This window comes from Bufo gargarizans, chromosome 10 (assembly GCF_014858855.1).
Source record: "Bufo gargarizans isolate SCDJY-AF-19 chromosome 10, ASM1485885v1, whole genome shotgun sequence".
Lineage (NCBI taxonomy): Eukaryota > Metazoa > Chordata > Amphibia > Anura > Bufonidae > Bufo > Bufo gargarizans.
In genome coordinates, this window is record NC_058089.1 from 15,580,534 (window position 1) to 15,606,469 (window position 25,936).

The 25,936-nt window shown below is 47.4% G+C and overlaps 1 protein-coding gene across 1 annotated transcript in view; it reads left to right on the forward strand.

Annotated features, from left to right (window-relative positions):
- The window catches only part of PAMR1 (peptidase domain containing associated with muscle regeneration 1), a 39,721-nt gene extending 24,369 nt beyond the window's left edge, over window positions 1-15,352 (forward strand). The window contains exons 7-11 of the mRNA XM_044269619.1: window positions 3,256-3,466; window positions 8,986-9,054; window positions 9,764-10,005; window positions 10,468-10,760; window positions 13,085-15,352. Of these exons, the coding sequence (XP_044125554.1) occupies window positions 3,256-3,466; window positions 8,986-9,054; window positions 9,764-10,005; window positions 10,468-10,760; window positions 13,085-13,621 (1,352 nt within the window). The 3' untranslated portion in view covers window positions 13,622-15,352. The remainder of the gene's footprint in view (window positions 1-3,255; window positions 3,467-8,985; window positions 9,055-9,763; window positions 10,006-10,467; window positions 10,761-13,084) is intronic.
- The last annotated feature ends 10,584 nt before the right edge of the window (window positions 15,353-25,936 follow it).

Sequence of the window (25,936 nt, forward strand, 5' to 3'; positions counted from 1 at the left end):
GGAAGCAAATTGACAGGCTATGGACTCCTTCAGGACAATTTTTTTAATGACAACATTTTACTTATTTTGGGCTAAAAAAAATAATAATTTTTTTTCAGTAGGTTTTCCTTAGTTACAGGGGTTAAAAATCAGTCTGTTTCCCAGCTGTCAGTTTAAGTTTACTTGAAATCCTGATGACAGCTCTTATCTCTGATCTCCTGACCTCATAAACACTAAGTATAGCTCAATTCTTATCAAACTGATAGGAATATGGGCCAAATAAGTGTTTAAGAGGTCAGGAGATAAGACCTACACATGAGAAGTAAAAATAATGTGTTTTTTAACCCCTGTAACTCAGAAATGGCTGAACATTTTAAATAAATTTAAAAATGATTTTTAGCCTAAAATGAGTAAATTGAAACAATAAAAAAAAATGCCCCCCGAACATGTACATAGCCTTTAAAGAGGTTCTCAGCTTTCATAATCACATTTTTTCATTTGCATTTATTACCACAAACACTGCCTGTGTTTGCCCCATATGCCTGTTTTTTTTTTTTTCATATCAGTGCTTTCCTACCCCTGTTTTCGACATCGCTGCAGCCTGGCAGGATGTTAACAAGCAGAACTTCCTGTTTTCATCAGCTTCCTGCTGGGTTTCTAACCAATCCCTCTGCAGTACTCATGCCCCCTACACCTCTTCTCTTCAAGCGTCTCCAGAGCTACTCTAATACAGCTGATTGGCTGGGGTGCAGAGTGTCGGACCCTCGACAATCAGATATTGATGGACAACCCTTTTAGGCACATATATTTATGGGCGACTGAGAAGTAATCTATGACTACGTGAGCACCAGACCAGAGCGGCAGCAGAAGGAGACAACTGATTGACATCTTGTGCAATTTATGAGGACAGGGAGAGAAGTGTGTTTCATTGTTAATGATCAGAGAACATGAACATTTCATGGACGTCTCCTTCATTAATCTCACAGTGCAGATGGTTTCTGTCTGTCTCTTCCTCACACTTATAATAGAATTTTTAATGTGCACATTTTTGTCATTGCTCGTTTTGACTCCTGCAGATCTTGGTTTTTTGCAGAAGTCACTTGAGAATTAACCTGAAGACTTGTGTCACGGCTGTATGTGCAAAACGTGGGGATTTGGTACAATGTGGCGGATTTTAGAACGACATGAGATTATAATTTTCACATAATATGAGACCAAAGAACAGTTAAAGCAATAGCTACAGTCATGTTTCCGTGTAAGAGACATCAGTTTGGTGGAGCAAAGTGACCACTATCTCTGTGAACAGGTTTTAGTGTATTATGCTGGTTGTATTGCAAGGAAAGCAGCCCACAAAACACTAGGTACAGATAGTACTGCCTCCATGTACTGTATCTCCTAGCAAATAATATAGTTATAGATAGATAGTATTGCCTCCATGTCTCTTCCTGTAAATGATACAGGCACAAATAATACTGGACCCCTATTTCTTCATATAAATGATCTAGATACAGATAGTACTCCCTCCCTGTCTCTCCCTGTAAATGATGTAGGTACAGATAGTACTGCCTCCCTGTCTCTCCCTGTAAATGATGTAGGTACAGATAGTACTGCCTCCCTGTCTCACCCTATAAATGAAGTAGATACAGATAGTACTCCCTCCCCGTCTCCCCTTGAAGATCATATAGGTGCAGATAGTACTGCCTCCCTGTCTAAACGTATAAATGATGTAGGTACAGATAGTACTGCCTCCCTGTATCACCCTATAAATTATATAGATACAGATAGTACTGCCTCCTTGTCTCTCCTTATAAATGATGTATATACAGATAGTACTGCCTCCCTGTCTCTCCCTATAAATGATGTAGGTACATAGTACTGCCTCCCTGTCTCTCCCTATAAAAGATGAAGATACAGATAGTACTGCCTCCCTGTCTCTCCCTATAAATGATGTAGATACAGATAGTACTGTCTCTCCCTATAAAGGATGTAGGTACAGATGTAGGTGCCTCCCTGTTTCACCCTATAAATGATGTAGGTACAGATAGTACTGCCTCCCTGTCTCTCCCTGTAAATGATGTAGGTACAGATAGTACTGCCTCCCTGTCTCTCCCTGTAAATGATGTAGGTACAGATAGTACTGCCTCCCTGTCTCTCCCTGTAAATGATGTAGGTACAGATAGTACTGCCTCCCTGTCTCTCCCTATAAATGATGTAGATACAGATAGTACTGCCTCCCCGTCTCTCCCTATAAATGATGTAGATACAGATAGTACTGCCTCCCCGTCTCTCCCTATAAATGATGTAGGTACAGATAGTACTGCCTCCTTGTCTCTCCCTGTAAATGATGTAGGTACAGATAGTACTGCCTCCCTGTCTCTCCCTGTAAATGATGTAGGTACAGATAGTACTGCCTCCCTGTCTCTCCCTGTAAATGATGTAGGTACAGATAGTACTGCCTCCCTGTCTCACCCTATAAATAATGTATATACAGATAGTACTGGCTCCCTGTCTCTCCCTATAAATGATGTAGGTACAGATAGTACTGTCTCCCTGTCTCTCCCTGTAAATGATGTAGGTACAGATAGTACTGCCTCCCTGTCTCTCCCTGTAAATGATGTAGGTACAGACTGCCTCGCTAGGATTTGTCCTCAATGTCTGATAAGTGCAGGTCCCACCTCTGTGACCCGCACCAATACTTAAAACAGAGCCTGCAAAGAGTTGAAGGGCGCACCGCGCAATCGTGGCCACCCTCCATTTATTCCTATAGGAGCGCTGAAAATGTTTTGGAAGTCCCATTGAAATGAATGCGAAGTAAACAGCGAAAGCGGGGCCACCGCTCCATTCACTTCTTTGGGGCTGACAGAAATAGCCGAGACAGCGCTCGCTTATTTTCGGCGCTCCCACAGGAATGAATGAGCATGCATAGTGGGACCAGAGGTGGGTCCCGAACCTATGAGACATTGGGGGCATATCCTAGCGCTATGCTCCCAGTGTCCGAGATGAGAATACCCATTGAATGTGTAGAAGTCTGGGTCTCACTCCCCTGTTCTAAAATTCACATCCCTACCTATCTCAAGCTTGAACTTATCTCTTTTTGCATCCGTATTGACTATGTAACTCCGACACCATCAGACTATCTCCTCCTTACAAGTTTCAGTGTCAGTTTTTATACATGATCCATTTTTCCCAACGTTGCTTAGCGCTGTTTAGTACAACCCAACTTTTTGTTACTTATATTACGATCTTTGTGACTAATAAAGTGATTACTGCTTTTAGTGATAGAAGAAAAGAGCTGCACAAATCCGGGACCACCACTGAATGGATATATGAAATTGTCTGAGCAGGGGGGTTTCACCTACGGGAATCGGGTCAAGATAGGTTCCACCATCCACTACTTCTGTAACAACAGCCATGTCCTCAGCGGGAATCAGGAGCGGAAATGTCTGGAAACAGGGCAATGGTCTGGGAAGCAGCCAATCTGCATAAAGGTAAAGTACATTATTAATAATTAGATATACAATAAAAGTATCTGTGTTATCCATTGTGCAGGGCCTTAGGGGGTGCGTATGATACTATGGGGGGCTGACGCAGACTGGGCACCCAGCGCTGTTTGCTCCCTTCCACTTTGCAGACTAGTAAGCAAGGATGGGAGGAATTGTCCTAAGGGCATTTAGGTAGGAACAAACATTGGGTCTGGACAGCTAAACGCAGCACCATAATGGGGGGGGGGGGAATTGTAGGGATGGGAGCCCCTCTCTTTCCTTTAATCACTGTCTCGATAAGAAGAAGATACAGTATCCAAATACTCCTTAAATGGGGTTGTTGGTGATAGATCATTAACATTATAAAAATGGACATCCCCTTTAAGGGTGCGTTTTTGTATTTTGAGGTTTTTATTGCATGTTTTTTTTTGTTGTTGTTGTTGCATTTTCCTCCTCTTTTTTAAGCAAAAAAAAAAAAACCCAGCTCCAGACAGATGCTGCATGGGAGTTTGTGGGAAACAAATGCAGCATGGAGAGGCTTTTTTTTAACCCTTGAGTTGCTTTATTGGGTCAGTGGCATTCTTTTTTTTTTTTTTTTATCAAAGCATGCTCTGGGTCTGGATAACATCTGGCCAGGGTGGGTGTTTTTTGCACAAAGAAATCACATAAAATGAATGGCCTTTTTAGAAAATGTAATGTGAAACCCCCCTTACTGGTTCCTATGTCGCAGATGCCATATACAGCAGCTTCAGCTAAGGTAAGAAGATGGGCTGAATTCACTGAGTTGTCAATTGTAAACTGAATGTGAACAAGAGACATTATTAAATTATAGATTACAATCAGCGCAAAGTGATTTCCCCTGAGTACAGGTCCGATAGATCTCGGCTGACAACATGGGTCACTTTTAAAAGAGGAAAGATAGAGGTTCATATCAATTATAACCAAGAAGTTTCCAGTATTGATTGCTGAAAACAGATATTAACTGTATTATATCTATCTATCTCCTATCTATCTATCTATCTATCTATCTATCTATCTATCTATCTATCTATTTATTGTCTATCTATCTATCTCCTATCTATCTATCTATCTATCTATCTATCTATCTATTTATTGTCTATCTATCTATCTCATATCTATCTATCTCATATCTATCCATCTCCTATCTATCTATCTATTGTCTATCTATCATCTATCTATGGATTGTCTGGTTTGGAAAGCTCCATTTTAGGGAATTCTGAGCAAGTACAAATGGCCCCTGTTGCTCTGGAGAACCTGGCACATCCATGCCTTACAGAGATAGCTCATTGCACTGTGCAATGCTTCATTTTGCCTGTGGTGGCGCTGTGCGGACATTGAACACTGGCTTCCGGGTTCCCCACAGTTTACAACTGATTGCTTGACGTTCTGGCAGAAAGATTCCCAGCTTATGTTCAGAGGGGATGTTCTAACAAAAGTTGATTGCATGAAGCATGCATAACATACGGCTGCCGTGGGGCTCCTGGTTTGTTCTTGACCCCAATTTAATGCCAGGTGGGAACCTGCACAAGGATAAGTGCAGAGTCTGGGTTTGGAGTGGTCCTAAAACTACGCTGAGTCCCCCGGACTCTGTAGAGGTATCACGTGTTGCTGCTTTCCGGAGATGATAAGGCATGGTGCACCTCAGTGGGAAATAAGTCCAGATTGTCAGGGTCTGCAGTAAACCAGTGTGCTTCTTTACTGGAGGAATTCAGGTGCAAAACTGTTCACGCAAGGTACTGAGCCGACTTCTCCAGTCTCCTCCCTGGCAGAAGAAGGTTGCTGAGGAAAGGCCTGATCTAGCTGTCCCTTCTTCACTCTGGTACCCTGGTCAAAAGGCTGGTTGCCAAAGGTCTGTAGCTCAGAAAGGGCTGATGATCTGGGTTCTGTAGCTCAGTATCCCCACCCCATCCCAATACCTTTTTCTAGGCACTTGTGCAGTCTGGCAGAGTCTCTTCTACTAAACATTGGTCCCTATTTGCAAACAATTAGGGGCTATAACTGCTTTCCATATATACATTTTCCAACTGAACTAGAACCTTCTAGTGTGAGGGGTGGAGTGGAGAAACACAGCCAAAACAGAAACAATGTTGCAATTTGTCTGTCATAGACGTGTATAGAGTTTCAATAAGAAGTTTTTCCAGACATAGACAAGTCTTCAGACATAAACAACAGAGCTAAACCAGACAGTCAAGAGGTCAGTGTGTCTGTTTATTTCCCTCCAAAACTTTGTACAGTGCCTTATAATAATTGTGGAAACTCCCAAAGTCGCTCGGTATTCAGACGGCCATATGTGTTTTGCGGTCTGCCGGCTTGTGTGCATTCCGCAATTGCGCACAAGAATAGGACATGCTCTATATTTTCTGCAGGGTCGCGGAACTGAAGTACAGATGAATCTTTTGTGACCCCATGAAATGAATGGGTCCGCATCCATTCCGCAAAATTGTTAAACGGATGCTGACCCATAAATACGGTTGTCTGAATGAGCCCTTAACTGGCTGTGCATTAACCCTTTCCATAGTGCAGTGCAGATATAGTGCAAGAACATAACATATAAAATGTGGTTCAACAATATGAAATGGTAGGATTGCACTAAACAGCATAAATCATAGTGCAAGTTAATCCTTCAAAATGCAGTAAAGTAGGGAGTTGATGGCTTTGCATCATAGCAATAAGGGCAAGTGTCCACAAATGTCCATAGTCCAAAGTACCCTTGCTCCAGGGCACTACACGAGCTCTTTACATGATAGCAGAAGTGGAAATGGGCATCAGGATCTCCTATGTTAGGGTGGTCAGGTGCATTGTGTCTAGCGGCCCCTCAAAGCAAGCTTATTATTTTTTTACTTTGCTGTGGGACCCCCGTCCTCAATGTACGCCATCGACAGAGAGTAACCCATTGAGAACAGAACCTTGAAGATCTTTAAGAACTCAGATCTCTTTGTCTTAGAGTACACAGTATATACTTATAGACTGTAGCTGACACATATGTGGATCTCTGGGGTTCTTTTACTTGGCTTGCCTTCCAGTAGATCAGATTCCAGCACACAGCTGGTTAAAGCCAGCGGTGTTCACTCTCTCCGGGGTGTTCTCTGTCTACTTTATCCGGATTACACGTGTGCAGTTAGACAAATTGGAAGTGGATATTTTCTGTGTAATTCCATTTTCATTTCAGGGTAATAGCTAAATATAATCTGAAAAAATATGTTTAAAGAGCAACTCCGACCCTAGCTGATAATTATTAATAGTAGGACGTGCAGTCCTAAGTAAGTGGCAAGGAAATTAGGAGAAAGAAATCTATTTTGCTAAAAAGTCCAGTCCCATCATGCCCTAGGACAGAATTAACATTCCTGAGTGGTGGCGAACCTATGGCATGGGTGCCAGGGGTGGCACTCAGAGCCCTCTCTGTGGGCACCCGCACCCTGGAAAAAGGTCTATGGTGTACCAATATGCCTTAGACTTTTCCTGCCATTCATCAGCGCAGGATGCACTATGAACAGCACAGGCAGCACATTGAATGTAGGGAGGCTATTATAGCTAAATGATAAAGTACATGGCAGATATACTGTATTGGACTGTAGTGTTCAGGGTAAATTACCGTGTTGGCACTTTGCGATAAATAAGTGGGTTGTAGGATTGCAGTTTGGGCACTCTGTCTCCAAAAGGTTCACCATCACTGGCCTAGGAAGTGCTTTCTCCTGTGCTCAATGTCGCCCCCTGCTGAGCAGTATTGTAATTGGAAACTCCTGGGCTCCAATTCTTATTTGGTAGAGGGGATTTTGGGCCTCACTTAGACGCAAGGGTCAGTGACTAACTGCTACCTTTGTACCCCCTAAAGCTTATGCATCTTGTATGAACTGCCAAGAGGAGCAGAGGGAGGGAAGTCGTAGAGAGGTAGTAGATCTAACGGTATCGGAAAAGTTTTTAAAAAAGATTCTCAGTGCAAATCTTCCCAGATAGCAATGTATGGATACAGGCCAGGATGGGGATTGTAGTACTCCTTCCCTCTACCTAAGGCTAGCAATATTATTCCTGTAATGGTGGCTGTAATTCCCAGCTGAGCGGTACAGAAGTAAGATACGGCCGTGTCCAAGTGTGAAGGGTGTCTTATAATGTGTACCTTTCACTGCAGTAAAGTCTCTATCAGCCTTAGGCCTCTTTCACACGGGCGTCACGTGTGAGGGCCGGATAGGATGCGGGTGCGTCGTGGGAAAATGCGCGATTTTTACGCGCTTGTGCAAAGCGTTTTAATGCGTTTTGCACGCGCGTGAGAAAAATTGGCATGTTTGGTACCCAGACCCGAACCCGGACTTCTTCACAGAAGTTCGGGTTTAGGTTAGGTGTTGTGTAGGTTTTATTATTTTCCCTTATAACATGGTTGCTAAGTAAATTAGGGATGGAGGGGTTAAAAAAAAATAATAAAAATTAAACTCACCTCATCCACTTGTTTGCGCAGCCCGGCTTCTCTTTTTTCTTCTTCTTTGATGACCTGGGAGGAAAAGGACCTTTGGTGACATCACTGCATTCATCACGTGGTCCGTCACATGGTCCATTACCATGGTGATGGTTCATGTGATGGACCATGTGATGAGCGCAGTGATGTCACCAAAGGTCCTTTTCTCCCAGGTCCTCAAAGAAGTAGAAAGAAGAGAAGCCGGGCTGCGCAAACAAGTGGCTGAGGTGAGTTTAATTTTAATTTTTTAACCCCTCCATTGCTAATTTACTTAGCATTCTGTATTAAGAATGCTGTTATTTTCCCTTGTAACCATGTTATAAGGGAAAATAATAAAGATTAGGTCCCCATCCCGATCGGCACCTAGCAACCATGCGTGAAAATCACACCGCATCCGCACTTGCTTACGGATGCTTGCGATTTTCACGCAGCCCCATTCACTTCTATGGGGCTTGCGTTGCGTGAAAAACACACAATATAGAGCATGCTGCGATTTTCACACAACGCACAAGTGATGCGTGAAAATCACCGCTCATGTGCACAGCCCCATAGAAATTAATGGGTCCGGATTCAGTGCGGGTGGCAATGCATTCACCTCACGCATTGCAGCCGGCACGGAAAACTCGCCCGTGTGAAAGGGGCCTTAAACTGCTAATACCTTACTGACTGTCTCCGTTGCTGTGACATACAGATTCTGAGCCTTCTAGTTCTTTCCTTTCTCTTTGGAGTACTGTGAAGTAGAGATGGATTTCTCTTTGTGGATCTCTCAGAGATGGTGATTCTTTGGGATCAAGGCTTGGTCCTCTGAGGAGTGAGCACATGTACAGTAGCTTCTCTCACTTCCTCCAATAGCGCACTACTAACAGAGCTAGGGGCGGCTCTAAGTCCAACACCTTCCTACAGGGACAGAGTCAGGATTGTTAACCCCGACTGATCCATACAGAGATATGCATTATAGCATATTAAATAACATTATGCAACAAAAAAATTGTGTGTACCCTATTCTTGGCTACTGCACTACCCCAAGTAAATCAGATTTTCCCACGTCTTTTTTTCAGCTTGTCGGGAGCCCAAGATTCCTGATCTGGTGCGTCAGAAGGTGCTGCCATCGCAGGTTGAGTCACGGTGAGCTATTACACCCCCTGCCATGGCCCTGCTTGCCATCTAGATCTGCTTACTAAACATGAAATACATCATTAGTGGTATACAAAAAGAGGATTGTGCATTTTAAGGATAATCCGGTTTTATGTCATCCATTTTATGCTTTGGTTTCTCTATCACTCCATATATAATCCATCTCCGTCTTGGATTGCTAATGTTATCCTGTGATAGATGATAATGGAGCAGACGTAATGGAATGAGTGCACAGTAGGGGGGGATATGGCCACGGGAGCTGATTGGCTGCAGCGTTGTAAATGAGCAATGGTGGGGGGGGGGGGCGATATGCTAATTTGTGTAGGAGTCATAAAACGTGTAGGTGTAGCATTATCATTAGACTTACATTACAGAACATGTACTGGCAGCATACACGCATACAAAAACATATTAAATTACGCAAAAAGGTCGCATGATGGTGGCCTTTGACATGCCCATTGACAGCAGCAACTTTGGTCCTATTAGATATACAGTCAATCAGGTCCAATTGACCTATACCATCACCTAAATGGGGGAGATAAGCAGCAGTTAGACACATCTGTAGCTGTTTATCTCCAGCCCGACCTATCGGCTGCCATTACCCAAAAATTCCTCATCTCCTAACCTGCATTTCTTGTTGGCACTGTTTCCCGAGGAGCTGTGCCCATTCCTTGACTCCACCATCTTCTGTTTTATTTAGGGAGACTCCTCTTCACAAGCTTTACTCCGCATCAACGTCTTCATTCACCAAGGAGAAGATTGAAATTTACCCCACAAAGAAGCCGGCTCTGCCCCCCGGAGAGCTCCCCATAGGGTACCAGCACCTCCATACACAAATCCAGTACGTATGTGTGTCGCCATTCTACCGACGCACAGGAAGCAGCAGAAGGACTTGTCTGAAAACCGGAAAGTGGAGTGGGCGAGCTCCATCTTGTATCCCTAGTAAGTTCTACGATGGATAGCCATTTCAAAACTATGACTCTTGGCATGCCCCCGACAGTTGTAGGCTGTCAGGTCACGCTAGGAACTATAATTTGGAAACTAGTTAGGAATGTTGTAGGCTAGAGAGGTCTGCATTACAATGAATTTAGGAACCCTTAAATCCCCTGCCACCTCTCACTCATAGTAAATCAAGTGAATATTAAAATTCGGTCTGCCTCTTGCCACCACTAGGGGGAGCTCGCTGCATAGGAGTTTAATATAAAGGAAGCTGTAGGATTCTCGATTTAGTGAGCTCCCCCTAGTGGTGACTGTGGGAAAACACAATGGGTGACATTTATTAAGGCTGCATTTCATTCGGAAACTTAAAACTGAGATGCGTTGTCGTAAAATGTGGCAAATGAATGAGGAAGCTCATCCCTTTTATTTTTGATGATACATTGTATCTCTTTCTTGTCATCTTAGTTTGCGGCAAGCTGGAAAATTTCACCATTCCCGGAGTCTCCGAAATGCGCTGGCCGTGGCAAGCCGCCTTATACCGCAGATCTAACGGAGTGAAAGATGTGAACCTGAGGAAGGGCGCCTGGGTCTTGGTGTGCAGCGGGGCCCTGCTAAATGAGCGCACCGTAGTGATAGCTGCTCACTGCGTGACTGACCTCGGCAAGAGCACCATTATCAAGGTGTCAGACCTGAAAGTCGTGTTGGGAAAATTCTACAGAGACGACGAGCGGGATGACAAGAGCCTGCAGCATCTGCACGTTAGTAACCATGGGAACTGGGAGCAGGGATGTATATAGTAGGCAGCGTCTTTCCCATAGAATATGAGCTGAACGCGTAGCAATAGATGTGGTCGTCTCAGGGTCTGATTCCCCTAAGGTCTCAGGATGATGGCATTTCTCACAGGCGATACCAGCCTAACAATGACCGCCACTAGATCTCTTATTGCACACCGCTATCCATTTGTAACGATCTTCTACTGTTCCTCACGTGACAATAAAGCTAAAGCTCTGCATAGTCCCAGCCCCCTTGATGACGCCACACGCAGCTGTATGTGATGATGTCATCATCTATATTAACTATGATTTATCTGTCCAGTGGGATTGCTCCTGGCCTAGAGCCTGAGAGGGCCCAAAAGGCCTCTCTACAAGACCGGGATATACAATAGCAGTGGGGACCTGTGAAAATTCTGTTGTCTGTAGCTTTAAAGAAGTTTTATGGGTTTTTGTGATCAGACTATTGATGGTCTATCCTCAAAATAGCTCCAGCGCCAGATGTTGGTGCCAGAACTACACAGCTCCCTCTATTTACTAGTGGCAGGGCTGCTCTCATTAATGTCAATGGGACCAGTGCTGCAGTTACCAGCTCCATCCACTATACAAGAGATGGCACTGTGTAGTTCCGTCACCGTCTCGGTGCAAAACTGCCTACAGTCAAGAGTGGCCCTCTTCCTGGAAAAAAGTAATGTCCCTCAAGATCTCCTGTCAGTGTGGGAACAAGAGTCAGTTACATTTTTACCAGTTGAAGAGTCAGATTGCAGTCATCGGGCGCACGGCTAGGGGTCCCTTTAAGTACATGTTTTTCGTGACGCCAGTTGCAGTGAAGCAACAAGGGCACAGGGCCCCTTTTAGTGATACTGTGGATGGTTCCCAGGTGTAGGAATGCCAGAGTGGTGTAGGGTAGCCTATAATGTCCCTTAATGTTTTGTGCCTGTCATGGTGCTCCTATCTGGATACACTGGACCCCAGGCGTTGCCCTCGGAAAGCATAAAAACAGGGGGAATAATTGAGGGCTTTGAAGAAATAACTTGAGTCCAGACCTTGTGATGAAGTTGGTAACAGCTTTACTTTCATAAAAGTTTCTCCAAACAGTTTCAGGCTTTGTCTTGGTTCCAGCAGGCTTTAGCATGACCAAAACTGTGGCAGGCAAACTCCTCTCTGCTACGTCTGTCGTTCTCTGGCTCTGCTGTGCTGACAGGCTGGCTGTATAATTCAGCTTTCTCTGGGTGCTGCAACTTCTCTCTGTAGTCTGTCTCTTAAGTTATACCAGGGAGTATCTCTCTCCTGGCTCCTGAGGCTCGAAGCTTCTGCCTCCATACCCAGCTGAGCTGAAGGTGCTCCAGCTGGCCTGGGCAAGGCCCCATCCAACAGGGAGTGCACCTGCTTCCTTCCACTAACAGGGGGTAAACTAAACCTTCCCCTAGCAGGGGGTCAGCTGAACCCTTCCCTAGAAGGGGGTAAGCTAAACTGACTCTAACTAGAACTCCACCCTCCCTGCAGCAAGTGGGACACGCCCGCCACACCACAGAGGGGGGGTGTTAGAATAGGAAGGAAAGCTCCATTCTCTGTACCTGTAGCTCTGCCATTTATGCTGCCACCTACTGTTGAACCAGGCACATTATATGATCACATAAACTGTTTCAAGATAGGAAATGCACATTATGAAGGACTTGGGAATAAATACATAGGATGACACTAGGTTAACCATAGGAGATAGTAGTGAGGTGCAGAAGTGGTAATGCCACTCTGGGGCGTTACAAGATGTGTCTGGCAACACCAAAAAAAACATATTGGCTCCTAACAAATTGGTTGCTTTGAGTAACAGATATAGATCATCACCCCAAAGCAAAAACACACCGCAAAATATATTGTACAAAATAGTAAATTTATTGTTCAAATATGCAAAAATGTTTTAAAATTCAATATTAGCAGCAAACATACACATGCATACAGATACAGTATATCCAAAAGTAATGCATTCAAATAATACCGACCAGTCTAGTGCAGGTAGCTCAGGGCATGCTAACGCGCGTCAGGGTTAGGACTACACTGGTCGGTATTATATTAATGCTTTACTCTTGGATATACTGTTTATCTGTATGCATGTGTATGTAATATTGAATTTTAAAACATTTTTGTATATTTGAACAATAAATGTACTATTTTGTACAATATATTTTGCTGCGTGTTTTTGCTTTGGGGTGAAGATGTGTCTGGCAGCTGCTGATCTCACCCTCCCTATTGAAGGTGCTAATAATTTCATTTCTTTGATAGGCTAACTCAGTTTTTAACATTTTTCTCACCAGATCTCAGCCGTCATCATACACCCTAACTTTGACCCCATCCTGCTGGACTCTGATATCGCGGTCATTAAACTGCTGGACAAGGCCAGAGTGAGTAACAACGTCCAACCCGTGTGTCTGACCTCGTCATCGGATCTTGACTTGACCACACTAGACTCCAGGATTGTCACCAGTGGTTGGAGGATCCTCTCTGACCCCAAGGCCACAGGTTACAAGAACGAGACAATTCGTGCCGGTTTGGTGCTGCCGGTGGACTCTCTCCTCTGTGAGCAGCAGTATGAGGAGAACGGGATCGCAGTCAGTGTGACAGAAAGCATGTTCTGTGCCAAACAGGCATCGGGTGCCTCGTCAAACATATGTCCTTCAGAGACTGGGGGTATCGCCGCTGCTCTGTTGCCAGGAAAGGAGTCGTCTGAGGGCACTTGGCAACTGGTAGGACTGGTCAGCTGGGGCTACGACAAGGCCTGTGATCAGGACCTCTATACCGGGTACACTAAAGTCACCACCTTCAGAGACTGGTTGGAAAGAAATATGAAGTAGATCTTAAATGAGGTGGTGTTCATCTCCAGATATACATGGACTTAGGCTTTTCCTTCTATTTATATATCCAGTCACAATATCATACATCTCAGACTTCTGAACACATCTCCAGATATCGTAGAGGCAGCCATTTTGGGGGCTCTTTAAAATTCACGAGGACCGTTAGCTAAGGGTTGATGCAGAACCAATGAACATGTCAAGTTCCATGAACGTTAGCAGCACCTTCTTGAGGTCAATAGTTTCTAAAAATGTACAACCTGTGTCAGTCAACTCAGGGCAATGGCGCTATTTTAGTTTCAGACGATAATGTAATAGTCCAGACCGGCAGTCCATGGTGAGTAGATGAATGAACATCGCCAGATGATTGGTTGTACAGGTTTTATCTACTCATCCTTTCACCTACTGGTGGCCATAGTTTGGCGGACGTATTGTACAGTAGTTGAAGGATTCAGTTTGTCATCGTAGCAGAGCCAGTTTTGTCATTTGGCACAACTCATTGTGATATCATGATGTGTCTGATTTCCCATGGGACCATTTCATAGACCGTTGAGCTCTGCCTCATCCGTATGACCAACATGATGGTCAGTTGCCGAGCCTTTAGACTCTCTGAGGAGTGGATGTTGTTGGTGGGTGCGGGTAGGTTTTTGTGGTGGGTGCGGGGTGATAGAGCCCCAATTATCTGATATCGATGACCTATCCTATGAGTACTGGAAGACCCCTTTAAGGGATATTCACTGATCAGTTATAAGATTACGTGATGTGAATAACATTGATTATCTCATGGTTCCAATCTGATCGCTGGAGTCTAAAGGTCCCTTTACATGGAACGACACAGCAGCAAATTGTCGGGATGGAAGCGTTCCTTCCCGACTATCACCTGCTCATCAGCGGAGGAGAAAGCTGCATTTACATGCAGTGATCTCCTCCACAGTATGAGAAGGAGCGATCACTAATGCCATCGCTCATCCCCATACAGACTCGTTGTTTGCCAGCAGCAGATGCCGTTTACACAGCACGATTTGCTGCCGGCAAACAATAATTTTTGTGACCGCACAAATGATCTATTACTCGATGGATGAACGTTTTGCTCGTTCATCGGGTAATCAGCAGCACATTTACACCGCCAGACAATTCGTAACGAACGCTCCTATGAACGCTCATTAGCGATTATCTTTAGGATTCTCCGTCCATGTAAAGGGCCTTTAGCAGGGTTGTCTCAACAGCTGACAAAGAGAGAGTGCAGGACAAGTCTGGTCAAGAAATGGTACGTTTTCAGAGGGTACAAGACATTCTATCAAAACTAGACCATGGAACAAGCAGGTGGCCTGATCTGATTAATTTTGTTTCCCTTTTCATCATGTGGATGGCTGGGTACAGTATGTCACTTACCAGGAAGAGGACAAGCCGACGAAGGCAGTGTGATGCTCTGGACAAAGTTCTGCTGATAAACCTTGGGTCTCGACATCATGTGGATGTGGCTTGTACCACCTACCTAACCATTGTACAGACAAGCTCCTTCATGGCCATGGTGTTCCTTAATGGCAGTGCACTCTTTAAGCAGGACCTGGCCACAAAAATTGTTGAAGAACAGTCTGAGGAACATAACAAAAAGTCGGATCCTACCTTACTTATGAGGCATAAAGGATCTGCTGCTAACATCTTGGTGCCAGATGCCACAGGACACCTTCAGAACAGAGGTCTTGTGGGGCAGATGTTGGTTATTTTGGTGGTACATGAAGAGGGCATTGGCTATTTGCTCGGTCCTCCCCAATTGCCTAACCCCCATAGACCGAGCCCCTCCCTCCAAACCCCAAAGAAATAAACACACCACACCACTGCTTGGATTTAATCGGCCACAGCAGCCGTTTATTTAAATACATACAAATTAAATAACATAAGTTAACCAATGACGAGGGAGGTCCTAGAAGCCCCAATAACTTAATAACACTGGAACACCTACGTCACCATCTTACCCCCAGCCGTTGAACCCAGCTCGGAGGCAGCAACTGATGGCCACGTAATTAGTTCCTACCAGCTCCTCAATGAGAGTCCAGCCCCTCCCGCGGGGCCCTCCCATCCTCAGGTACCACCATATTCCTCCACTTCAAGGACCTCCCCCGCCTCCAACAACGCGCAGCTTGACCACCTCAACCCTGCGCGTCCCCCCACATACGTAACGCAATTTCCACACCACTCTGGAGCCCCAGAGACCACAGATCCGTCCCCACCGCATTCAGGTGCACGCCATCAGCCCTCCAAAATGCACCCTCCCCTTTCTCCAGCACCTCATGCCGCACCACCACCCCGCCATTCCGCGCCATAAACCGGCCCACCGCCCTATTCACCTTGATCCGCGCCTTATTAAGCCTCTCCACCGACCTCGCATCTCTCCAAACCTTCCGCGGAACAATGTCAGACCAGACCGTGATCACCCCCGGAAACAAAGCCCAAATCCTGAGCAAGTCGAACTTAATATCGCGAACCAACTCCCTAAAAGGCCGCTTACCCAAGTCATTCCCCCCCACGTGCAAAACCAACACGTCCGGGGGACGGTCCAACCGCACAAAATGATGCACCTCCCTCATCACCCCGCCCCACAACATACCTCTCACCCCTAACCACCGGACCGTAGCCAACTCCGGACTGAAACCCAACTGTCGCCCACTCGGCCGCACATCCGCTCTGATCGCACCCCAAAACACATAAGAGTGCCCCAAAATCCACACCAACGCCGCCGCCGTCCGACCTGCAAACACAAAAGAACATAATTAACACCCAACCACCACCCCAATCCCATTACAACAAAGCAGGCCGCACATAGGATTTAAAACGCACCGACTCCCACCGCCCAATCCTCCTAATCACTTCCTCACTGGCGCCCAGCCTGGCGGCCTCAGTCGCCGCACCAATCCGGAACGAATGCCCAGAATAATCCTTGACCGGCACCCCCAACGCCCTCAAACACTTCCTAAAGACCGCCAGAAATTGAAACCTAGACAAAAAGGAACCATCCTCATGCCTAAGGAAAGGAACACCGTCCCTCACCAGGCCCGCCCCATAAGACCGCACACACCGAACTGGGCACATAATACACCCTGGAACCGAAAACAACATGAAACTACGCCCCCTGCCCTCCTGATCCGTTTTCGACCTGCGAATCCGAACGGACAACCTGTCCCCCATCAACTCGATATCCTCACTCCTCAGCCCCCCCGCTCGACGAACACTGTCACACACCAATTCCCCCAAGCGAAAGGCGCCAAAAAACGCCAACGCAAACGCAGCCCTAAACAGCCCCAACTCCCACCCGGAACTGCAAATCCCACTCAACTGTTCACCCATCCGCCCCAACAACTCAAAAGACACCGGCCTCCGGCAATCCGGCCCCCTGCACGCGCCCCTCCGCCAACCCTTCAAAACCTGCCGTACCAAAAATTCCTTCGTCAAATCCCGCAGCCCCCGCAGCCGGAAACCGAACGCGACCCCTGCAATAAAATGGTTCACCTTCGACACCGACCACCCCTCGCCCTTCAGCTGTCCCAACAATATCAACAACCTCACATCCCCATCACCGCCCCCAGCCCCCCAAGCCCCGTTCCAAGACTCCCAGATCGCCCACGCCTTACCATACTCCCTCCACGTACCCGGACTCAACGAATCCCTCAACATCCCCATCACTTCTCCTCCAAGATCCCCCACAGCCACGACGGACACTCCAGACCCACCGCCTCCGCTTCTGGCGCTAGAAGCCGGAACCGCTCCCACTGTGAACGAGAAAGAGAATCCGCCACTGAATTAGACACACCAGCCACATGCTCCGCCACCACCCACACATTAATAGACAAGCAGCGCAACACAAAAAACTGCAACAGCCGCACCACCGGCGGAGAAGATGCGGACAAACTGTTGATAGCCTGAACCACCCCCAGATTGTCGCAATGAAAGCGCACCTTCCTGTTCCCCAATCTCTCCCCCCACAACACCACCGCCATCACAATGGGAAAAAGCTCTAACAAAGCCACATTCCTCACCCACCCCCGACTGACCCACGAGTCCGGCCACACGCCTGCGCACCATTGACCCTGGCAATAAGCCCCAAAACCCACCCCCCCCGACGCGTCAGTATATAACTCCAACTCCACACTATCACACAATTCCTCCATGACCAACGACCTACCATTGTACTGACCTAAAAACTCCGCCCACACCCTCAAATCCCCTTTCAACTCCTTACGCAACCTGACAAAATGATGCGGCGCTGACACCCCTGCCGTAGCCGCGGCCAACCGTCTACAAAAAATCCTACCCATTGGCATAATTTGACAAGCGAAGTTCAATTTTCCCAACAATGACTGCAACGCCCGCAACCTAATCTTCTCCCCTCCTATGGCCCTGCCAATCTCCTGCCGCAAATCCTCCAACTTATCCTGGGGAAGTCTGCACTCCATCCGCTCCGTGTCTATAACAATCCCCAAAAAACACAATTCCGTCACCGGACCAACTGTCTTCTCCCGCGCCAACGGTACCCCAAAACGCGCAAAAACTGACTGCACCGTGTGCAGCAACAAAGAACACACCCGTGAATTCGCCGCCCCCAAACACAAAAAATCATCCAAGTAATGGATAACAGATGAACAACCGGAAACCTCCACCACCACCCATTCCAGAAACGAGCTAAAAGTCTCAAAATATGCACATGAGAGAGAGCACCCCATCGGCAAGCACCTATCCACAAAATACTCCCCATCCCAAAAACAGCCCAACAAACCCATGCTCTCCACGTGCACCGGCAGCAAACGAAATGCCGCCTCCACATCAACCTTAGCCATCAACGTCCTCCCGCCCCAACCGCCTTACCCATCTCACAGCCGCATCAAAGGACGTATAGACCACCGAACAAAGTTCAGGAGCTATACCATCATTGACCGACGCCCCTTTCGGGTAAGACAAGTGATGAATGAGCCGAAACTTATTCGGCTCCTTCTTCGGCACCACGCCCAGCGGAGACACCCTCAACCCCGGGATCGGCGGTTCCTTGAATGGACCCGCCATCCGCCCCAACTCCACCTCCTTCCACAACTTCTCCGTCACCACATCCGCATGATCAAGCGCGGACCTAAGATTCTTATGAACCATAGGCCCCGCCGTAACAACCGACGGAATCCTAAAACCAAAACTAAAACCATCCCCCAACAAAACAGCCGCAACCCGATCCGGGTACCTATCTAGGAACACCTGCATCTCTTCCAACCGCACCGGCGTCCGTCCCCTTTCCAGCACCATCCCCGCCCCTATTCCTGCCCCCTTTGAAGCAACGATTGGCGCCATGGGCCCCCCCACACCCCGTGCACTCGTGCTTAAACTTGCACTTGGCCCCAAATCTGCAATTTCCTTCGTTAAATAGGAAACACAACCCCTTTGCCGACGCCGCTGCCAAGGCACCCGGGGAAGACCCCCCGGACTCCCCCCGAAAGGACTGCCCAGTCCTGGGAGCCGCCGTCACCCTCAACCACAACCCAATGTCCTTATGATCCCATCGGATATCGGGCCTAACCGCCTTCCGCTGCCGGAACTGCTCATCATACCGGAGCCAACCCATACCCCCATAAACCCTATACGCCTCCCCAATCGCGTCCTGGTAGCAAAACAGCGCCGAACAACAATCCGGCGACCGCTCCCCAATGACACTCGCCAATATGGCAAACGCCTGCAACCAATTAGCAAAAGTACGCGGGATCAACCGATGCCGCCGCTTATCCTCATCCTCCTTCTTCCCCTCATCCTTCTTACCCCTATCCAGGTTAAACCGTTCCAACGGAAGCAGCGAGAATATCTCCACATACTCCCCCTTCCAAATCTTCTCCCTCACCTCCTGTTTCAAATGAGCCCCCAACGGCCCCTCAAAGCAGACGTACACCTCCCCGCGCGCCCTATCATCCAACCTCTGCACCTCCTCCTCTCCCCCCGCCTGCGTTTCCACTGACACCGACCCCCCCACAACCCCCGGCGACCCAGCCACGGCCCCCGGTACCACCCCCCACCCCGGCAACGGAGACCCCGCACCCGCCCCCATACCCGATAACCATCCCGCCAGACCCCCCAACAACTGCCCCAAACCCCTACCAAACTCCCCCATGGACCCCCCCCCCCAGCAACCGGGAAACCCTGCGCTAACATGGAGCCCCACGCAATCTCACCAGGCACCGCGGGCGCTGTGACTCCCGCTGCCGCAGATCCTGACTCCCGCCGACCGGACACTCCACCGTCCTGGATCCTGGACGTCGACGGCTGTTCATCCCGGACCTCCTGCACGACCCTCTGCACAACACTGGACGGGCCCCGGGCGAAGACCTCGGCGCCCCCCACGGCAAGGGGATCCTCATCCGCGCTGCTCCCATCTTCTCTGGACCTGCGCCGGCATCCGTCACCACCCAGCGCAGCCCGAGGAACCACGACGTCGTCCAGAAGCCGAGCGGACCGCCCGCTTAAGGAGGGACAGGGCCGGTCCGCCGTTCCCGGTCCGGAATCCACCAGCACAGCCGCAGGGAGAGGGGGAAGGGGCGTCCCGCTCCGCTCAGGGCCCCGCCGCGTGACGGGATTCCTTCCACGGCGTGAGCGACTCGCAGAAGGCCGAGCGGCCGCTCTCCGCCGCGAAGGGTCCACAGAGGGGCTCCCTACTCGGCGCCGGGCCCGTGGGGTGACTTCAGGGCTTAGGCGCGCCGGCGGAACCCCACGCCTGCGGCCGGGCAGCCCGAACTGTGGGGGAAATCTCAGGAGCAGGGGACACCAAACAGGCACCAACCTGCTCCTGCAGCCAGCCAGGCCCCCGCACCTCCGCCTCACGCCGCAACCGCTCCAGCATGGCATCCACTGATAGGACAGGCGCCTGACATCTTGCCGTCCGTTTCGCTCCCCTGGCCGCACTGACCACTGCTCCGCCCACTTCCTCCTTCCCTGCTCCTGCCGCGCCCCCCGCTGCCTCGGCAATTTGCGCCTCCGCTGGATGCCGCCCCCCGCACCTCTTAACCCTTACCTCACCTTCCCTCGCCGCCACGCCTCTTCATGCGCGTCCTCCCCCACCGCTGCGCTCCTGTCCGGCCTGACTGTACAAGGGGGACCTACACGATATTGGGGTAGTGGTGTTAAGGCTATAGCTGATGGGTGTATACACACATGATAGGACCAAAGCCTGCACAACTTTTAATAACCCCCCATACCCATGATGTGCCATGATGCCAATCGATCTTCAGCCCTGATGTACCATGTCTGCTTACCCAACATCTGTATAAAAATTTGTTGATGACCAATATTGGCTGGCCAGTCATTTACCTAAGGGTACTTTCACACTTGCGTTGTTTGATTCCGGCAGGCACTTCCGTTGCCTGAACTGCCTGCCTAATGAGGCAAACTGTATGCAAACGCATGTCATTTTTCTGACTGATCAGACATTTTTCAGACTGATAAGGATCCTGATCAGTCTGAAAAATGCCTGATCAGTCAGAAAAATGCATTGCAATACCGGATCCGTTTTTCCGGTGTCATTAGGCAAAACGGATCCGGTATTTATTTTTGTTCTCATTTTTAAAAGTCTGCGCATGCGCAGACCGGAAGTCTTCATCAGGAAGTCTTCAGTATTTTTCGCCGGAGATAAAACCGTAGCGGTTTTCTCTTTTGCCTGATCAGTCAAAATGACTGAACTGAAGACATCCTGATGCAAACTGAACGGATTACTCTCTATTCAGAATGCATGGGGATATGCCTGATCAGTTCTTTTCCGGTATAGAGCCCCTGTGACGGAACTCTATGCCGGAAAAGAAAAACGCTAGTGTGAAAGTAGCCTAAGAAGGATAGAAAATAGGATAATCAACCATCAAAACATGGAAATCCGTATCATGGGTTGGAGAATTCATTGGATATTTTCGGGGGGAAAAAATGTCATACTGGTTTTTGCTACTTTTCCTTCATGGGGAAATACCTCCTTCAGGGCCATGTCTTCTGCAGCTCTCTCCCTATCACAACTCGGGGTTGTGTCCTTCCTGTCGCAGCTCTCTGTCACAGCTCAGGGGGTGTGTCCTTTCTCAGGGCCATGTCCTGTAACTGTCACCGCTTCTGACCTAAGATATAGCTGGGGGGGATGGAGAGAAGAAGGATGGATGGAACTGAGCATGTGTGACCATCTCAACGAGGCAGAGAGGTAAGGAATTGAACAAACAGCAGGTGGCGCTGTACAGATACACTTTATGAAATAGCTCATTAGCTATACTAAATTTTTAATTAGTATTAAGATCCAGGTGCTGGTTTGAGCAACTTTCTCGTGGGACAACCCCTTTAAAGAACATGCTTCCTAATAAAATTGGAATGCTTGTTGGCGTGTCTTTATATTTGTACTTACCTAAAAGGGGTCTTCTGGGACTATATTATCAGACTCCTAGCACCCCCCAATAATCAGCTGAATCAATGCTTATCATGCACAGCACCATACATTTGGTTGTGGCTATGCCTGGTACTGCAGCTCAGCACCATTCAATTTCAGATGATAGAAGATATTGATGGCTTATCCAGAGGGTAGGCCATCAATGATATCCTGGAAAACCCTGTTAAGGGATACCTTTAATTTTTTTACCTTTGAGAGGAGCAGGGCTGCCAAAATCTGGGTCAATAAGGCCCCCCAGTAAAACAGCTGTGAGCATTCCCTGGCAGGAGGATATGAGAGCATATAACAGCACACAAATTATTCCAGAAGAAGAGCCTGTGATGAGCTGCTGACAGGTTCCGTATAAGAGCAGAAGATGTACAGGGCGATTGAGACTAGGGGCACGGAGAACATTCTGCAGAAGCAGGACTTGTATGTGGAGAACAAGACTGTAAGATGAGGTGCAGGGCTCCTATCTATTGTTCAGCTCATGACTATAGGCTTATTTACCGGCTTCCCGTCCCCCATACTTTATGCAGTTTGTTGGATATGGAACAGAATAAAGCTGGCTATACAATTTAGATAGGTGTCGTACAAACACTGGTGGAGCCAATAGCTATCCCTCTCAACCTCCCCCCCCCCATAAACATGCATGCTTAGCTTGTCTGAGCATACATGTGTTCTCAATAAGGAGAGGGGAATACTAGAGATGAGCGAATCGAAGCTGAGGAAGTGGAATTCGAACAGAATTTCAGGAAATATTTGATTCGTACCAAATCCGAATTTGTGGCTTCCTCATGCTTCTGCCACCTCCACACTCTGTCATTGTGCCACTCTGTAGCCTCCTCATGCTGCTGCTACCTCGACACTCTGTCATTGTGCCACTTTGTGGCCTTCTCATGCTGCTGCCACCTCGACACTCTGTCATTGTGCCACTCTGAGGCCTCCTCATGCTGCTGCTGCTACCTCAACACTATGTCACCTTGCCACTCTGTGGCCTCCTCCTCATGCTGCTGCCACCTCACCACTGTGTCATTGAGCCACTCTGTGGACTTCTCAAGCTGTTCTCTAACCCTCCCCACTCCATGACTGGGTCACTATTTTGCCTTTTTGGCCTGGATGACATCACCATTTATTTGACCTTTCTTCTGATCTGTCAGAAGGAAGGAAAAATGAGACGCACAATGGATCCTGTCTGTGTAGCTGCTGTAAGGCCTGTATGGTCCCATCAGAATTGGCCTATGATTTGGTAGCCAAATGCCTGAGTGGGTAGAAAATACAGAAAACATGCAAATATTCCATTCACCTGTCATCTCTGTTTTAGATCCACTCCTGTTTTTTTTTGGCATTAGCAATACTGATGGATTACTGACCAAATGCTGACTGAGTGAAGGCGGATGCTCCACAGACAGGATATGTTTTTTTGGGGTTATTGTTCTGACGGATCAGAGGAAGGGCAAAATAATCAGTGACGTCAACACAAACTTACTGCTGACACCCTCTCCACTCTGTCGGAGGGGGGGGGGGGGGCCTCTACTTGTATAAGCATTTAATAGAACAGGTTCTGTAGACATCTATGTGAAATCATCTGACGAGGGTGTAAAAGGACTGCGCTTCTTCTTGACGCTAACATCTACCTGTAAGGCTGAGCTCATACTTCAGTTATTTAGTCAGTTTTGGCCCAGTGACTGCCCAAATAAGTGAAGTGTGCAGTGATTCTAAGAGCGACACCTGTCATCTGCACGTCATACGGACTCACAGTATTATTTCACTACCACAGCAGACTCCCTATACGTGTTACTGCAAGGCACAGTGTTCTACACCTCTATACAGGCTCTCTGCAGCCAGAAAATAGCAGTTTTTTTAACGCGATTCGGCGGGAATAAATTCAGATCGAAACTAATTCTTTTGGAAAATTCGGCGATCTGGCCGAATCGAATTTTTGAAAAAAATCGCTCATCTCTAGCGAATACCAAACCACAGGTAGACAATAATGATGAGCAAATTTCTTGAAATTCGATTTGGTTGGGATTTGGCCGAATCGATTAAGTGATTGGGGTCCAAAATAATTTGACTCAAATCGAAAGTGCCCCGATTGCCTGAAAAATTATGGATGACACTCTGGGGTCTCCTAGGACTGTATGCAAAAAATATTTTCTTTCTGGTGGCAAATGCCACACCGACCGGTTATGTGATCCTCCTTCTTCATTTTTCCTGTCCTATGAAATAACATTGGATGACGTCATTTTGAGAAATTTGCCTGAGATATGATCCGAATTTTGGAAAAATTTTGGTCAAATTAAATTTGTTTGGAATTAATTAGATCTCCCCAAGAACAAAAAGATTAGACATGTTAAAATCCAACAGCCAGATCCTTCTCTCCACTGACATCTGAGGTTGGGAGAAAGTCAGGACACCCCATGCACATTAGTTAATTGGCAGGTTCCACCTAAATCAGTAGTTTCGCCCAGCAATTATCTTACGTTTATGGCCAGCTTAATAGATATTTGTAGCTTCTAGGTTTGATGATCTTGTTTTGGAGAAGATTTAAGATGAACAAACTTGTCACATGCTCCTAGATTTAGGCTCTAGTCATGGGTTTTCCTGCCTAGGGAGGTTTGTAGAAGAAAGCCAGCACTATGACCAGCTATCAATACCTGCAGAGCCTATAAACCAGGACTCCTACGTTCACGCCTTTTAGAACCTCACAAGTCTTTCCATGTTCCACCTTAATCTGAATCTAAAGCTCCTTCCCAAGGTATCAATCAAAACCATTGGGGGCAGGTGGAGTTATATGGTATTTTTGATTATCTTTATAAGGCCTCATGCACACAACAGTATTTTTTCACGGTCCGCAAAACGGGGTTCCGTTGTTCCGTGATCCGTGTCCTTTTTTGTTTCCGTGTGTCTTCCTTGATTTTTGGAGGATCACCAGACATGAAGGAAATAGAAAAAAAATCTAAGTCAAGTTTGCCTTGCAAATGATAGAAAAAAAACGGACACGGATCACGGACGCGGATGACAATCTTGTGTGCCTCCGTGTTTTTTCCCGGACCCATTGACTTGAATAGGTCTGCAAACCGTTGTCCGTGAAAAAAATAGGACAGGTCATATTTTTTTCACGGACTGGAAACACGGATCACGGACGCGGATGACAAATGGTGCATTAGCCGAGTTTTCCACGGACCTATTGAAAGTCAATGGGTCCGCAGAAAATCACAGAAAACGGACACGGGACACAACAACGGTCGTGTGCATGAGGCCTAAATCTGAAGTCTAGACAGGAAAAGAAGGCAAGTATTCGCTGTTTTTCAGAATATGAAGGCATTGACCAAATCAAGCTCCATCTTGAGGTCCACAGCAGATCCGCACATAGGGTTTCCTTCAACAGGTTTGAAGTTTCAACTTGCTGCCACAGCCCTGTATGTAAATACCCTAGACAAATCAGTGACAAAGGGGTTGTTCGGGCTTTTACTATTGAGTGTTGGGGTAGAAGATCTTAGGGTCACAAGGGGAACAAAGGTCTCTCTGCCATGAAAGAGGACACCAGTATAATAAAGGGAACATGGTGGGTAGGGATGCATCTGAGGAGGCCTCTGGGGGCATGATTCCAGTGCCAGAGAGGGTTCCTTTAAAGGGGTCTTCTGAGACTTTTATAGTGATAACCTATCCTCAGGATAGGTCATCAATATCAGATCAGCGGGGGTCCGATACCTGGAACCCCCGCCTATCAGCTGTATGAGGAGGCCCCAGAGGCCTCCTCAGATGCATCCATAACTACCATATTCCCTTTATCATACTGGTGTCCTCTTTCGTGGCAGAGAAACTGGTCCCCTTGATGCCAGGAATCGGATCTGCCACCCCAACACTGCCAGTGGATAGGGGTATGTGATGACAGGATT